The sequence below is a fragment of the Marmota flaviventris genome, chromosome 9, assembly GCF_047511675.1.
Source record: "Marmota flaviventris isolate mMarFla1 chromosome 9, mMarFla1.hap1, whole genome shotgun sequence".
In the NCBI taxonomy this organism is placed as follows: Eukaryota; Metazoa; Chordata; class Mammalia; order Rodentia; family Sciuridae; genus Marmota; species Marmota flaviventris.
Window position 1 is genome coordinate 96,122,098 of NC_092506.1, and position 16,370 is coordinate 96,138,467.

The window sequence follows — 16,370 nt, forward strand, 5'->3', positions numbered from 1 at the left end:
GTCTGATGAGACTTTACAACTGAAAAGTTGAAAGTGAAAAGGAGAAATAAAACAATGCAGAACTTTCAAGGTTTAACTAGTCCAAATATGGTGCTGCTGCTACGGGATGGAAGTCAGAGGGGGAGGAGGGAGAGAAGAGTTCAGTTTCAAATGTTAAGTTAAATTCCTAGAGGACCTACATGGAGCTTTCTAGAAGCAGTTCAAAATGTAATTCTAGAAGCAGTTCAAAATGTAACAGTTCAAAAGCTGTTTCTAGTGAAAGACATGGATGCAAAAGTAGCCTGCCGGGAATTACACCTAGAGGGATAAGAGAACACAAGACTGCCAAGGACAAGGACTTGAAGCAAGGCTGGCCAGCCCTTAGAAAAATCACGTACTTAACTGTAGAGGGAAGAAATTTAGAGATAAAAAAGAAGCAGCAGCCTCATCTGAAAATCTGAAAGACCATAAGTGTGCAGTGCCCTAGGAGAGAAAAGAAGAAATTTTCAACAAGGGTCAATTATGTCAGGCAAAGAAAACTCCAGGTGACACAGATGGGTGAAGACATTGAGATTTACGATCAGTCTGTAAATTTTAATTTTTAGGACTATAGTTTGAGTCAACTGGGAAGGAGGAAAACAAATACATGAGTCAATGAGTTAGGGAAGTAAGAAAAAGAACATAGAAAGTTATAAAAGGAACAACAAAATAGAGCAAAAGAATTAATAAAGCACAAAATAATGAATTAAAAATAGAACTAACGAATAAAAACATTTCTTACTGTATAAAATACAGGTCTTGCTATATCCTTTTAAAAATCACTAGTGAACCTAGTTTAAAAAAATAAAGTGCCAACAGACATAGAAAGAAATGTGGGAAACCACCACACATAAAGAAGAATTTAAAAGAGTTAACAATAGTCCACTTTGCTCACCTCTGCACAAAAAAAAATCTGAAAATCAAAATTAAATGGATAATTTTCTGTGGACACGTAATTTATTTCAATTAGCCACTAATGATATAATTATATATTTGAAAACAATATAAGTGACCTTAAAACTACTGTAAATAATAAAATAATCAGTAACTTGAAAGGATGTTCAGATTAATATGTAGAAATCAATAGCTTTCATGTACAAAAGCAATGAGTTGAAATATATTGGAAAAAAATAGTCCTTTTCCAATACCAACAAAATATGTAAAATAACTGGAATAAACTTAATAAAAATGGGAAAAACATATAAATAAAATTTGACTTTGGCAATAAAACATAATCAAGTAAAATATGCTTATTTGTAAAAGTAAAATGAACCAAATTAATAAACGAACCCAAAAGAGTATAGAAAGCCAAGGGTTTAGAAAGCCAAGAAATGTATGAAATATATACATGCTTATTTAGATTATGATTAATGTGGCATTGAAAATCTGTGTGGGGAAAAACATAAAGTATTCACAAAATAGTTTTGTCATCTGAGTTCCAGTTGGATATGAGAACTAAATAAGAAAGCCAGAGAGAGACAGGAAGGAAAGGACATGGATGAATTCCTTTATAAACCTGGCTTGAAAAAATGTTTCTCATTCTAAATAAAAAAAAAAAATAGAAACCATAGAAAAAGATAGATAAATAAAAACATATGTTTTAAAAAAATACAAATACTAAAGCCATAAGCAAAGTCAAAAGATGAATGACAAACAGGGAAGAATTATTTGCAACTCATATTACATAAAGCACTGATCTTAATATGCAAATACTCCTAGAATTTGACAAGACAAAACACAATCAACCCAATATAAAAGTAGATAGTTCCCAGAAAAGGAAAGAGATAAGCGAAAAGATGTTCAGTCTCTTGATAATAAGAGAAATGCAAATTAAAACTATACTGAGATAACGTTCATCACCTTTAGATTGGCAAAGAACCTCAAATTTGATAACCCAGGATATTAGTTGCCTTTTTGCCGCTGTAACAAAACACACACTTACAGGATTAAACAACACAGAATTATTATCTTACAGCTTTGTGGGTGAGAGCCCCACAACAGTGAATCTGAGCTAAAATAAAAGTGTCAGCAAGGCGATGTTCCTTCTGGAGGCTCCAGGGGAGAATCTGTGACGGGAATTTCCCCTTCCAGCTTCTAGAAGCTTCCCACACTCCTTTGCTTGTGGCCTCCTTCCTCCATCTGCAAAGCCGGCAATGTTGCATCACTCTGATCCTTTCTTTAGTCACATCTTCCTCTGACTCACCCATCTGCCTCCCACTTTCACTTTTAAAGACACTTATAATTATACTGAACCCATTAGATAATCCAGAAAAATCTCCCTATCTTAACATTGGCTAATTAGCAACCTTAGTTCCTCTTTGCTATGTTCCCTAACATATTCACAGGTCCCAGGTATTGGTACTTGAACACCTCTGTGGGAAGTATATGAGGGATGATTCTCTCTACTGCAAACACTGCCTGTGCAGTTGTGGGAAGCTAGCATTCCCTCAGAATGCTCTCATCACTATGGCAGAGGGTAGGTTGGTACAAGGACTGTGTAGGGTAATTTGGTAACATCTACATTTAAAGATTTAAAATGCACATAACCTTTGATCCAGAAATTCTACCTTAAGAATCTATCCTACAGATATACTTTCATACAGATAAAATGATGGGTATCTAAGATTATTTATGATAGCAATGTTTGTAATAGCAGAATACTGGGAATAACTTAAATGCTTATTAGTAGAAAACCGATTGAAAGAGTGATAGCACATCTCTGCAAAAGAAACTTAAAAGAATGGTCCCTAAGGTAATTAGGAAAAATAAAGAAGGGAATGGTATACATAAAGTGCTGTGTGGTAGAAGCTGAAAGTAAGGTAAGAATCTATATTTACTAGTAAATACATAAAGAAACTAGGGGAAAATACAGAGAAAAAACTTAATGATGCTTATTTTAGAGGAGAAGGACGGATACATAGAAAACATATACTAATACACACACACACACACACACACACACACACGGACACACCAAAACTCACCTTAAATGCATCCATCTCTAAGGATCCTTCCTGTTTTCTAAGTCTCTTTGTAGCCTCTCATAGTTCTTTAAACATTTGTATTAATATTAGGGGATCCATGCTGCTTTTATTTTTTTGCATTATCTTAATTTGTGCCGAACCCTTTCCTCCACTTACCCAGTGATAAGAAGAAAAAGGGAAGAGGAGAAAAGATGGGGGAAAAGATGCCTACTTCTGAATCTTTAGAAGAAGGGAGTGTTTTATGATTATCAAAAAGAAGTTTGAATTTTAAAATGGTTAAGAAACACTGTACAGAACTATGAACACCTGGAGGGCAGGGATAATAATCTCCAAAGAGCGCTTTTCACATGGCATTCTAGCAGTCAGGTTTTTTCTGCCTCCCCCACTAAACCACCAGCCCCTTAATATGACTTTCCTTGTAGAAATGCAATAGGTGACCCATTTGAAGGGCTGAATGAAAACTCATCTGCATTTCTTTTTAGAGGAAAGGGTTGGGGAAATGAACTCTCAGACACATAAATTTTGTAAAAGTTCTTCCTTGTGTTCAGGACTCTAAGATACGTATGTTTTCACAATCCAGCATTTCCAAATGAAGTTGTGCCACAGTCACTGTCATCTGAGCAGCACTGATGGCACAGCTGTTGTCGCCACATCACTGCAACTTAAGTCATAGCCATTGCTGCTGTCACCTTGGTTGAGGTATGTGTAAGGTGACCACATAATTTCATCTTCCAAACTGAGGCTCTTTAGAGAGTAAAGGGGACATTACCAGATGGGATGCCATGACAAGAGTTAACTTGGACCTTGTTTAAGCAAACCTGGCCTAGTTATGTAAGTCATTAGCACCAAGTAGGTTGGATAAGTATCTTTCAAATGTGCACACTAGAATAAGCACTGACACTAAAATTATCATGCCCACAAAAAGCAGTAAAAAGTCATAAATTAGTAAGATATTCATTTCTGGAGGAATGACCACAATTCCATGTTTTCTTATAAAGCAAAACCCTGGAGTTCATGAAAACTAAGAAAAGAAAATGCCTACAAATATGTAAGTGTGTTTCATTATGTTGGTGGGAAACATGCAAAAGAACTGCCTTTTAAATGTCACATAATGCAACTGAAGGCAGGAGATAGTGCTAAATCCCCAAAAATTCATTAAAAAAAAAAAAAAACTCCAACAGAAGGAGAAGGCTCTGTGACCAATACAGTGTCATGATTATTGCTAGGCACTATGACACAGTCTAAGACAGCTACTTCCTTCTCAGTGGTGCACAGAGTCATGATGGGTCTGACAATGGACAGCATCTTGGCTTCATGAGATGCAATACTTTATCCACACATGAGAAGCGAACTTCTCATTGACATACCTGGCTAAATCTGGATCAGGGATGTTTCTGAAGGTGATTTATCAAGAGCCCTCAGTTCTCCCTGGCGGTAGACTCAGGCCATCCTTCAGGCCAAGCTCTGGCCAGAATACAAGACTCTTCACTGGGATTGTCTACCTCTTTTACTCAGATATGAGCAAATTCCAGAAGAATTACTATGTACACTTGTACATACTATCTTTAATAGGCCACAACATTTGATTCTAATATCTGGGCCTTGGTCCTATTTCATATTATACCACGAGGGTCATTGCCCACAGGTTACATAATAATAGCACCACCAGCCACTGGCTTTGCAATTGTGCCGTGGTGACCAGTCTGGACATAAGCTGTCCATCATTTACAATGTCACAATGCCACAGAGGGGAGAAGCACAACATGGTTGGCCTCATACTCCACAACCAGCTTGCTGCCTGACACCAAATAGATGTGATGTAAAATCCTTATTTCAACAGATCTCACTGAGCCCACTTCTTGGCTTACATAGTCAAGATCCCCACTTTGTCACAATTGAGATTTCTAAATATATGGGAAGCTTATGATTCTTATCTCCTGGCATTTTTGTTAATCTAACTTCTTGGTTAGGAAAAAAAAAGGGGGGCTTCTTTTTATCCTCCTGCCATCACTGCTACTTCCCCTCACTACACCAGAGTTAAGGTGTAGCAGCAGCTCTTCACCTAAGGGAAATGTGCTAGAGTCGGGTGGGAAAGGTCCAGCCTTTACCCGCAGAACCACCATTCCAGCTCACCTGGCCTTTCCCTAGTCCCTAACAACCACTTTCATGCCTAGATTCTTGGGGAGATCTTAGAGAATTGACTGACTCCAATAAAAAGTGTGAGGATCTAAAACCTGCCTCAGGCCCTATACACTGCTCAGAAAATAAACTTATCATCTCCTCAGGCCCAAAAAGGTACTCAAGTCCTCCTGAAGGGGACAGTGGGTATCACAGAATGGTGTAGCCCAGTGAATAAAATAACTGCATACCTCAAAGTTTCACTAGCTCATGATTACAGATTTTTTTCTCTCCCATGGCAATGGATCAATATACCCCAAATTATGTCCTTCATCAAAGCAGTGCCCAAAATGTTGCCCCAATGCCACCAAACAAAATGCTAAGATCAATGTAATCATTTGTCCCTTGGTGGTGATTTATTCTGATCCAGCAAATCTAGAACTAAATTTTCTCCCAGCCACACTAAGGGATATCAGCTATCTGATCTCCAGTGTGAAGGCCATCTCTCATCTGCATTTTATTCTCCAAGTGAGCTTCCATAAATATGCCCAAATGTCATGGTATTTGCAAAACAGCTGTTTCCAGATTCAAGGGAAAGTCTGTGGTCATGAAACTTGCCACATGTAGAAGTATCCCGATGGCTAAATAACCAGGACACTCCAATACAAATCCAAAGGAGGTCTCTCTAAATAATAATTCAATAACTCACTGACTTGGAGTCACCATTCTGGCACCTTCCCTACAGTTCAGCAATATAATCTATTGGCTATATTCTCCAGCCTGAGCCCTTTGACACTTTTCAAATGAAACATTCCAATGATCCAACCAATGAGCATCCCTAACTGCTCCCTCCCATCCCCTCTAGATCCTGGGGAATAGGATGGCCTTAGAATAAAGGCAGGGTGGGGGAAATGAGGGGACTTTGGTTACCACCTTGGTGTGTCTGTTCCAGGGCCTGTGCTCCACACCTTCACCTCCACCACATCTGCCTCCCTGATAGTTTGATGCCACCACCAAGTTGTCAGGAGATACCTTAACCTCCACAGCAGGGTCCCAGCCCTGGAATTAATAAGGAGGTAGACACAGAGGCACTGTGGTCAGGATTATCAGACGAAGACACATACTAACCATGTCTGTACTCTGTGGATTATAGTTTATTCACCAAAACCCACATTTGTTTTCCCTCCTTCATAGTTGGCAGCCCCAGATCATCATCAGCCTTACTGTGGCCCAGCAACCTGCCTGAGCCAACCAGCAACTGAAGCAAACAGCCAAATCTATCACCAACCCACATCCTTCCAGCAACAACATCCACTCAACTCTGTGAGAGAATTGTTTCCTTGAAATAAGAAAACAACCTTCCTTTGGCTTTATTTTTAAATGTATTTAATCCTACGCAAGTAATACTGGAGCTCTAAATAAATGTGACATGTGTACCAGAGGATACTTTCAAGAACAAGCCAGTAATTATTGCAAATCAATTTCTCAGCTTTAATGTATTTCACCTCTTCTGATGACACTGAATATCTGAAATGCTTCTGCAGTGAATTGACATTTTTGCATTGAACTTCCTCTAGAAAAATCACAATGTCTTTGAGCTTCAGACTCTGGACAAACCTACTGGGAGATGGTTACAAGCTCTTCAGTGTTGTGTTTGGTTTGTAGCAAAAAAAGGTCATATTCATGGTAACATTTTTTTAACCATGAAAAATAATGGACTATCCTTTGCTAAGCTTCATCTTTTATATATTGCTGCTTATACCTAGAAATCTTCATCTCTCATGGACTCTATGCACAGAGAAGAAAAAATGAGAGACAGTCTTAGTTGGTATGAGGGATAGGTATGCAAATCACTGACAAGAACGGAAAGCCTAAGTACAGCTATTATATGTCAATAAAATAAATGAGTAAATGACATTTTTAAAAATGGAAAATAGCATGAAATCAGTACCATTACAGAAATTCAAACAAGGACAAGTAGGAAATGGGCTGTTAAATCAATCTTGATGAATATACAAGCAAACTATGAGGAAAATGTGGCATTTGGGATGAATCTTGAAAGATACATAGAATTTAATCAAGACAAAGTGAGACAGAGTGCTTTAGTTTGAGAGAATACTATGAACAGAGACAGAGAGGGGAAAAAGCCTGCAACTTACTTGTAAAACACTGACTAATTCATTGTAGTTGTAGCAGAGCCATCAACCTTTAATATTGAAGAATCACACAAGGGAGGGACTGGTTCAAAGTGCAGGTTATCAGGCATGATTGCCAGCATTCTAATTCAGTAAGTCCAGGAAGGACTGAATTTTATCAGCTTCAGAAGTGACTATGAGGCAGGTGGATCAAGATCCACTTTGAGAAATCTGAGGCACAGGCTACTTGGAGGAAAGCAGTGACAGACAAGGTAGAAAGGCAGTATGGGGCCAGGTCATAGAGAGCCTTGAACGCCACGCTATAGAGGTTGGTCTTCATTTGATTGGTGATGGGGTGTTGTATCTGTGCTTTAAAATGGTTCTAATCTGCTTGAAAAGTTTAAAATGTTCCATCCTTTTTAAAAAGTAAAATGCTAAAAGGAATCTATAAGCTTGGGGAATTTACTGTAGAAAGTCAGTAGTTCCCTTAATGATTTCGTTAATTGAATGTAGAGGTGTTGGCTGGAAGTGTAAGTAGGAATGAGCTGGGGTGGCTGCTGGGGCACGCCTGCTTGAAAAAGGATAAAAACCACTGTGGTCACAGGATCAACATGGACATGCCTTTCCCAACATAAATGGGTGTTAGAAACTGAGAAATTGGGATAATTTTGTTTGGGAGTGTTATTTTTTTTTCTTTTGGATTTTTGCTTTGAAATGTAGGAACACACGGGGTATATTCTATAAAGAAGAGTCTTGAGAAGCAGTTAAACTTTCAGGTTCCAGGACCCCTTTACTCTTCTATAAATTATAGACCCCCAAAACTTTGTTCCTCCATATATTTATTATATTATAAATTAATATTGTTTAATAGTATTTGTTCATTTAATATAGCAATAATAAAGCTTGACCTATTAGTATAAATAACCATTGTTTTTTTAAGAAAAAACAACTCTATTGTCCAAACTCCAAAAATAAAATTAATTAGAAAAAAGTAGGTTTTGTTTTGCATATTTAATGTCCAGCTTCATATATAACAGCTGGATTCTCACATCTGCTTCTCCTTTCAATTTGTTGAGATATCACATGCATCCATGAAAAAATGGGACGATAAAGGGCAAATCATTCATTAATTGTATTATTAAATGGGACAAATCATTTATTGACTTTATCATGAAAATAGTTTGGACTTTGCAATATCAGTCTGCAGGACCCCAGGATATCTAGGACATACTCTGAATGCACTACATTCACTGTCTCAAATGATACAATCAAGCTTAACGATCACTAGTTGATGCCCATGTGAGGCTCTGAAATACAAGTGTTATACAAATCCAGAGGAACCAGGAAGGCACCTGGTTCTAGCTCTGTTTAGAATCAGGAGAAGCCAAAATGATGTGGGGTTTTTTTGTTTGTTTGTTTTTTTATTTATTTTTTTATTGGTTGTTCAAAACATTACAAAGCTCTTGACATATCATATTTCATACATTAGATTCAAGTGGGTTGTGAATTCCCATTTTTACCCCAAATACAGATTGCAGAATCACATCGATTACACATCCACATTTTTACATAATGCCATATTAGTAACTGTTGTATTCTGCTACCTAAAATGATGTTAAGCAGTAACTCTAGGTAGTTAAAGATGAATGAGGGAAATGTCAGAAAGCACCCAAAATTTGTTTTCTTTAAATTTTGCTCTAAAGGAATTCATGGCACTAACTATGCATCATAATGACTCTTTTTTAAAAACTGAGAAAGTTTGTTTTAAAAGGTAGTTATCCAAATCTTACTTCAAAAGATTTGGTACTCTGCCAGGAGGGGCAGGACAAAGATATTTTTAACCAGCTACACAAATGATTCTCCTTTTCTGCAGAGTACAGGAACCTCTAGCTCCTATATTTGTTTCATAAATCATAAAAAGGCAATGTAATTGTATTTGTGACATTAGTTTTGACTTCTGTTTTCATTGGTTCTTTTTAACTATACATGACAATAGAATTCATTTTGACATAATTATAAAAGCATTTTTATAATTTGTTCTAATTCTGTCCCCAGTACATCCACTTCTCCTTCCTTCCTCCCACTGTTCCCTTCCCTCTATTCTATTAGTCTTTCTGCTATTTACTCATAGTTGTATTTTTTTAATCAGCATCTTGTGGATGAACATGATGGTGAGATTCACTGTGGCATATTCATATATGTACACAGGAATATTAGGTCAGAGTCATTCCTATCCCATCTCTCCTCTCTCCCTTTCATTCCCCTTTGTCTACCCCACTGATCATTCTTCTATTGACTTCTGTTTCTTTTTTTTTATTTGTTCTCATTAGCTATACATGACAGCAGAATGCATTTCGATCATTGTACATAAATGGAACACAACTTTTCATTTCTCTTGTTGTACATGATGTAGAGTCATACTGTATATGCAGTCACACAAGTACCTAGGGTAACAATGTTCATCTCATTCCACCAGACTTCTGTTTCTAAATGAAGACGACTTCCTAGGATTTTATCTACAAGTGAAAACCACCCAGCTTTTAAAAATAATGTACCCATAATTTAAGTCTTGAGGATAGTCCCTACCGAGAAACATGGACTTTTTCATACAAGCATCCTGTTTTTTAAAAATATAACCCTAAATTAAAGGGATGAAAAAATGCCACTGCTTTCATGAAACAAATAATGGATGCCTTGTTTTCATAATAAACATTTAAGAGAGCTTGTTCCTAATGGAAACTATTGTTACTGATTAAAAATCTTCTTGGGGAGGAAAAAAGTACCTTCGTATACAATCTCCATTGGGGATGCAAATTGGACAGAAACATACACCAAAGGATTTGCATTTAATCAAATCCAAAGCAAGTCATTTCAGAAGCATCTCCACTGAGTACAGAAGGCTTTTCCACTAGGATCAGGCTGAGCTCTCCAGGGGATCAGGATCCCTTACCAAGGAGTGGACACCATTTGCAGAGGCCCTGTACTGCTGCTTCTAAGAAGGAAATTCACCAAAATCATCCAGAATGGAGAGTGGTAAGTCAAGGTCAATTGTTACAATTTTTTTAAAATTTAATAATTCTAATTTTTATTTTTGACATCACAAAATTATAACACAAAGCAAAGGTAAAGAAGAAATAGCACTAATTTTGACTAGAACATATAAAAATACTGACCAGAAACCAACTATTTAGAACTCTTGGTAACATGTTAACAATTCTAGACACATTTAATTATTAATTATTAGATGTAATTTTGCTGTATTGAATTTAGGTATGTACTCTGAAAGATCCATTTAACTAACATTATTTTTATAAAATTATTATCTGAATATTAATGCATTATTCTCTACAATTGTGAAATTTTATGTTAAATGAAACAACTTCTGTTAAGTCCTCAATTATGAAGTCCAGAAATACCTTTATTCAGGCATCTTGCTTTCAGCTCTTAAGGCTAGGATGAAAGGCAATACACTAACACATGATAAGTAAGAGATTCTCATTTCCTGGATTCAAACTACATACAGATCTTCATCCTGAAGATACGAGTATTAGTGTCAATATAGAGAATAAAACCCCACCTGTTCAGGAATAAATTTGAGATATAAACTTTAGCATTTAAAATGTTAATAAATAATGACAGATAAAATATTTCAAAAATGCTTTGTAAGCTATCTTGAAAAAATATTTTTTAAAATCACAGATCTTCTTATCAAAAAGATAAGGAGATAGTTAGAAAATCACCTATCTTCTGCAACATGGAATTGGTTACTGGCAGTAGTGCTGTTTTGTGATCCAACTATGAGCCTTACAAGGTGGGAATGGAGGGGATGTCAGGAGAGACTGTGGATAGCAATAGTGTCGGCAAACCAAACTTCACCTAAATCCTAATATATTGACTAATTTGGCCTTCCATCCTTAAAATTTTCAGTCTTTCTGATTTCATAAGCAGTATGCATTATTTTCTATTTAATAATTTGAACATTTAATTAGTGGACAAATTTGGAGACTCTATGTTGCCTCTCCTTGTATCTCCTTGGAGGTTTCCCACAGTAAAACTAATATATTCTCTTCCTAGATCAGAAGTAGAATACAAACAATAGCTTCTAGCATGCCCGGCACTAGTACTATTTACTCCCGGGCAGACATCTGCCTTCCCCTCAGTGAGAGGGCTCGATCCTCAGCAAGGCAAGCCTGTTGGGGTGGAAAGAGAGGCCCCCAAAGGATAAGAGGGGTAGCTTAGCCAGACAGTGACCCAACATACCATATTGCCACTGCATTTTCTGGAACCTCATTGTTGGCCCTTTCCTGACAGGCAGAGAATGGAACAAAGATGCAGAATATCCAACAATAACCCATCATTCGGATTTTTACTCTGTTCTGTCTTGATTGACAATGTGCCTCCATGCCAAAGTCACGAGGGATGATAGTTCAGAGACATCATCTACTATCTTCATTGTCCAGTTGCAGAACTCAAAATAGAAATGCTTCTTTTCTAAAGTAACTTTCTTTTTTATTTGTGTTTGTTTCACGTGCTCTCTTTATTTCCTTACCTTCTGTCACAAGCTTAGACTCTCTAATGAATTTCAAAGTAAAAAATGCCCTCCACAAAAATGTCATCAGAAATGTAGAATTAGAATGAATTTCAAATATGGAAAGTGGACTTACCATTTAATCACTAAGAATGGTTTAGGAATCACCTGCATTTTAATTATTAAATCAATTTCAGAATATACCAGTGTGATTTGATGCAAAAAAATGTTTAATTTTCAAAATAATATTAAAGTGATAGCTGCATTAAATCTATTATGGACTAAACTCTCCATCAAAAAAGGGGGAAGAATAAGGATGTCACAAGGCTAAAACAATTTGCTGGGCTGGGGGCATAGATCAGTGGTAGAGCACTTGCCTAGCAGGCTCAAGACCTAGGTTTGATCCCCAGCATTGCAAAAAATAAAATATTTTTTTCTAATAAAAATAAAAAAACATTCTCTGTATGAACATAATTGCAATCATACAGTGCCAAATTTTTATTCCAAATTCTAAAGGAAAAATTGATTGCTATTTATAAATTTGCTTGTGCTTTCTCTCCGGAAACACTTGTCTTTGTTTTCTTAACAACTAATCTGAATGCAAGTTTGTATCTAGAGGATTTGAATAAAAACTCTTAAGCTCTCCTGGTTTATGCAGGTGTGGATTCTTTAAATAGACACATGCACAGAAAAAAAATGTTTGAGACTAGGAATACTGGCAATATTTTTTGAACTCTATATATCATGTCTGTCTTAAAAAAAAAATAGAAAAGGAGATTCAGAAATTTCCCAAAACTCAAAAATCATGAAAAATACTCCAGATGGGATTTTAAATAATTTGTTCAGGCTCCATGCTTTGTCAAAGTCAATTTCCCTTCTGAGCTGTTGTAAAGTGTAGGTGTTGGCCTTCCTGGACCACAGCATGGGAGCATCCTTTTAGCCATGTTCCCATGAAACCCCCAAAGAAAGGACATCTCCACCTTTGTCTTATGAAAGTATTCTTTCCCAAGTTCTAAGCCCATGGCCTTTCTTGCCTTCACTTTCCTCAATTTCTCTAAGGCATTTTGTATATACTACAAGCACTTATTGAGAACCTGGGTGTCAGATGCATAACAGAACTGGTGGTAACCCACTTGCTCTCTGATCCTTCTTCCTTCATTCCCTTGATGTTTCTGCTCTGGTACACAGTGACCTTTTGGGCCTTGCCCCTTCCCCCACCCTGCACCCCTCCCACAGTGGCCCTTCTCCGTCCCTTCCTTCCCCTGGGCTCAGAACTGCAGCCATTTCCCAATGCTCTGTACTTGAACTGTACTCTTCTATTGCAAAGTCCACCTTGGAAAACTTTATTTTCATTGCTTTAATTCTCATAGTTTTTAAGATGTTTCTTGGATGTAGAGTTCTAGCCCAGGTTCTAGTTTTAGGTACGGGATATTTTTAATTTAATTTGATTATGTCACCACAACCTCAAAGTCAACATAGTCAAAATTGAATTCTTCTTTCCCTATCAGAATCAACACTCTACTCTGCCTTCTTAGATTTCTCCTCTTAATCATGGTGTTGTTTTATTGTGTGTGTGTTGTTGTTGTTTTTGTTGTTGTTTTTCTCTTAAATCTGCCCTTTCCCTGTCACATCCAGGTTTGAGGCTAGCCTCTGTTTGTAATTTCTTACTCCCTCCACTTCTTCATCTTTAGCCATTCTAGGATCTACGCTCAGATCCATCTTTCAAAAAATTTTTCAACTCTTCCAAAAAATATGATACACAATATTCTTATGTTGAAAAAAATCTAATTGTTTCCATCACCTATGACATAAAGCATAATCATGCCCTAACTGCATGAAGGACAGCGCTTCCATGATATTGTGTCACCTAGTGACATCATAGTCATTTTAAATTGCATAAGTACACTCTCTGGTGTTTGCACAATGATGAAATCACCTAACGACACATTTCTCAGAACACGTTCCAGTCTCTAAGCAATGTATGCCTACGTATATTTATATAGTCAGGTTTTTAAGATCTTCAGCACCTCATTATCAACAGCAACAACAAAATGCTTTCAACAGATGTTTACTGGAAAGCTGCGTGGAACTTAAGAGTCTTGCAAGGAGCAAACAATAAATCTCTACATACAAAAATTTTACAGAACTTTATAAAGTGGCAAGTGCTACATGGGAATAAGTAGTGCAGGATAAGGGGGATCAAGCAAATTTTATGAGGAAGGTGCAACCTGAAATATGTTCTCATTGAGAAGCTGACATTTGAGCCAAGACTTGAAGGAGGAAAGAACAGTTAGCCATGTGGATAAAAGGAGGAAGAATATTCTAGCTGGTAGACATGGCCAGTGCAAAGTCTCAAGGCAAAAGTGCTTGGTACATTTCAGAAAACTGGCTACAGTACAATGGGCAAAGAGTAGAATCTTGGGAAACGAGAACAGAGGTATAAGCATAGGGTCACATAGGACCATTTTAAGGACTGTGGCTTTTACTCTGAGTGAAATGAAGAACCACTGTAGGATTTTGAAAAGAGCAGTGACCAAACTGGACTTTCTTTTTTGAAAGGATCACTATGGCTGCTCTGTTGAAAGCAGACTGAACCAGGGGTGAAGGGTAGTACAGGAGGACCAGTAGAAGGCTCCTGCAATAATCTCCATTAAATGACAATAGAGAGAACCTGGATATTAGAGATGGAGGTGAAGATAAGTCAGCAGACTCTGGATCTATTGTGTAGGTGGCCCTATTGTGTATTCCCCAAAAATGGTTGTGAAGTTGTAAAGGACTCCAGCCTTGAAATTGAGAAACTAAAAGGATGGAGTTGCCATCAACCGAGGTGGAGAGGACTTCAGGTAAAACCAAAATGAAAGGGAAGAATGAAAGTTCAGATTTGGACATGTAGAATTTGAGATGTCTACGGACATGCAAATATAGGTGGATATCCAAGTCTCAAGTCCAGGTCAGAGCTGGGCTATCCATTTGAAGTTCATCTATGTCTACAAGAAGTTCTGGTTATTTGCCATCTTGTAAATTTCATTCCTCTATTAATTACTATGTAGTTATTTTTTAAACTTATTTAGAAGAGGCATATTTCCCCTAAGCTCTTTGGCATACACAGAAAGTATGAATCACTAATTCAGATTGAAGTCATCACTTAAAAAGCCTTTCAGAATAAAGGGAAGCCAAGACTGTCTGGGAACACACAAATGACCCAGCCTGGACCTCTTCTTCAACTCCGCCCCCTCCTCCTCCACAGGCCCAAGTCCACACCTACTATCAATCACTCAGATGTTCCCCTTCTTGCTCAACCAGAACTGCCTGAATTTAGAATTGCCCCCCTGCCCAACACACTCTGCCACACACAGGAACCTCACTCATAAAGATATTCGTAGTTCTCAAACTTCAGAGAACACCATGGTTAGTTAAACCCATTCCTAAGGTTTCTAGGGTGCTTTGGGGTAGGACCTGAGAATCTACATTCCTACTAGGTTTCTAGCCAATGTTGATACTGAAGGTCTAGGAATCAAACTTTGAGAATCACCTGTGCTTATTCTTGATTTGACTCATCTTTCTGGTTCTGACCCTTGCCTTCTTCCAACCTTGAGTGTCTGAGTTACTCTCCTCCTCCAGGCTGCTGCATGTATATTGGGGCTGTCTTAGTCCCTGGCAATACCATTCTTCCCCACTTACCACCCACCCTTCCTTATTTTAGTGTCAGAGGCTGAGGACCAATTTGTGTCCTTGATTCCACTATATGTCTTCCTCTTTGAAGTCTCCTTCTCTCATTTTTCCCCTTTTCCAAAATCTTAAGTCTTTCCCTCCATTCCATTCAAATATCCTCAATTCCCACTACTGATAAATACACAGAGTTATAAAGCATAAGCAAACCTCTCTGTGACAATGTAATTCCTTCCAACCATCACCCAATCTCTTGCTTCCCCTTCTCATTCAAACTTCAAGAAGTAGTCGTCTCTCTCTCTCCTGTTTCCACTTCCTCCCCTGAATTATTGCCTGGGTTCTAGCCATGCACACTTCCAAAATCACTCTTGCTGAGGTCAACACCAGCCACTGGATTGAAAGCAATGGATGCTTTTCCATCTTTATCTTCCTAGACCACTTGTACTGGCATCCAATACTTTTCCTCCTTCCCCCCATCCCCTGGAAGTCTCTGCCTAAGTTCTACGTGCCTTATTCCCCCTGGCTTTTACTGGATCTTTTCCAACAGTCTTCACGTGTCCTCTTCATAAGGCTTTCTTCCCCTCCTCTGACAGCCCTTCAAATAGAAGTGCTCCCCAGATTTCCATCTTGAATCATTCAGTACCGAGCTTCCCAACCAACCTGTCAGAAATCAGTGCTCAGGGCCTTCCCTAGATGCTGATCCTCTCAGCCCTTGCAAGTACCCCAGCCTGTTATCCCAGAGTGCCAGACACATTATTGTTTTCTCCGTATGTCATCATGTGACTGTCACAGGCTCCCTTGGGGATTCCATCCTCCTCCCTGGTTTCAATTGTCAAAAGTGTCATGATGACTCTGAAACTTACATCCTAGAGCCATAGTGGAAGCTTGAAAATCACCTGGAGTCTTCCCTCTCCTTTC

The 16,370-nt window shown here is 37.9% G+C and overlaps 1 protein-coding gene across 1 annotated transcript in view; it reads left to right on the forward strand.

Annotated features, from left to right (window-relative positions):
* The first annotated feature begins 10,278 nt into the window (after nucleotides 1-10,278).
* Nucleotides 10,279-16,370, forward strand: part of Pou2af2 (POU class 2 homeobox associating factor 2) — a 37,808-nt gene continuing 31,716 nt past the window's right edge. Inside the window, exon 1 of the mRNA XM_027930492.2 lies at nucleotides 10,279-10,288. Within this exon, the coding sequence (XP_027786293.2) occupies nucleotides 10,279-10,288 (10 nt within the window). The remainder of the gene's footprint in view (nucleotides 10,289-16,370) is intronic.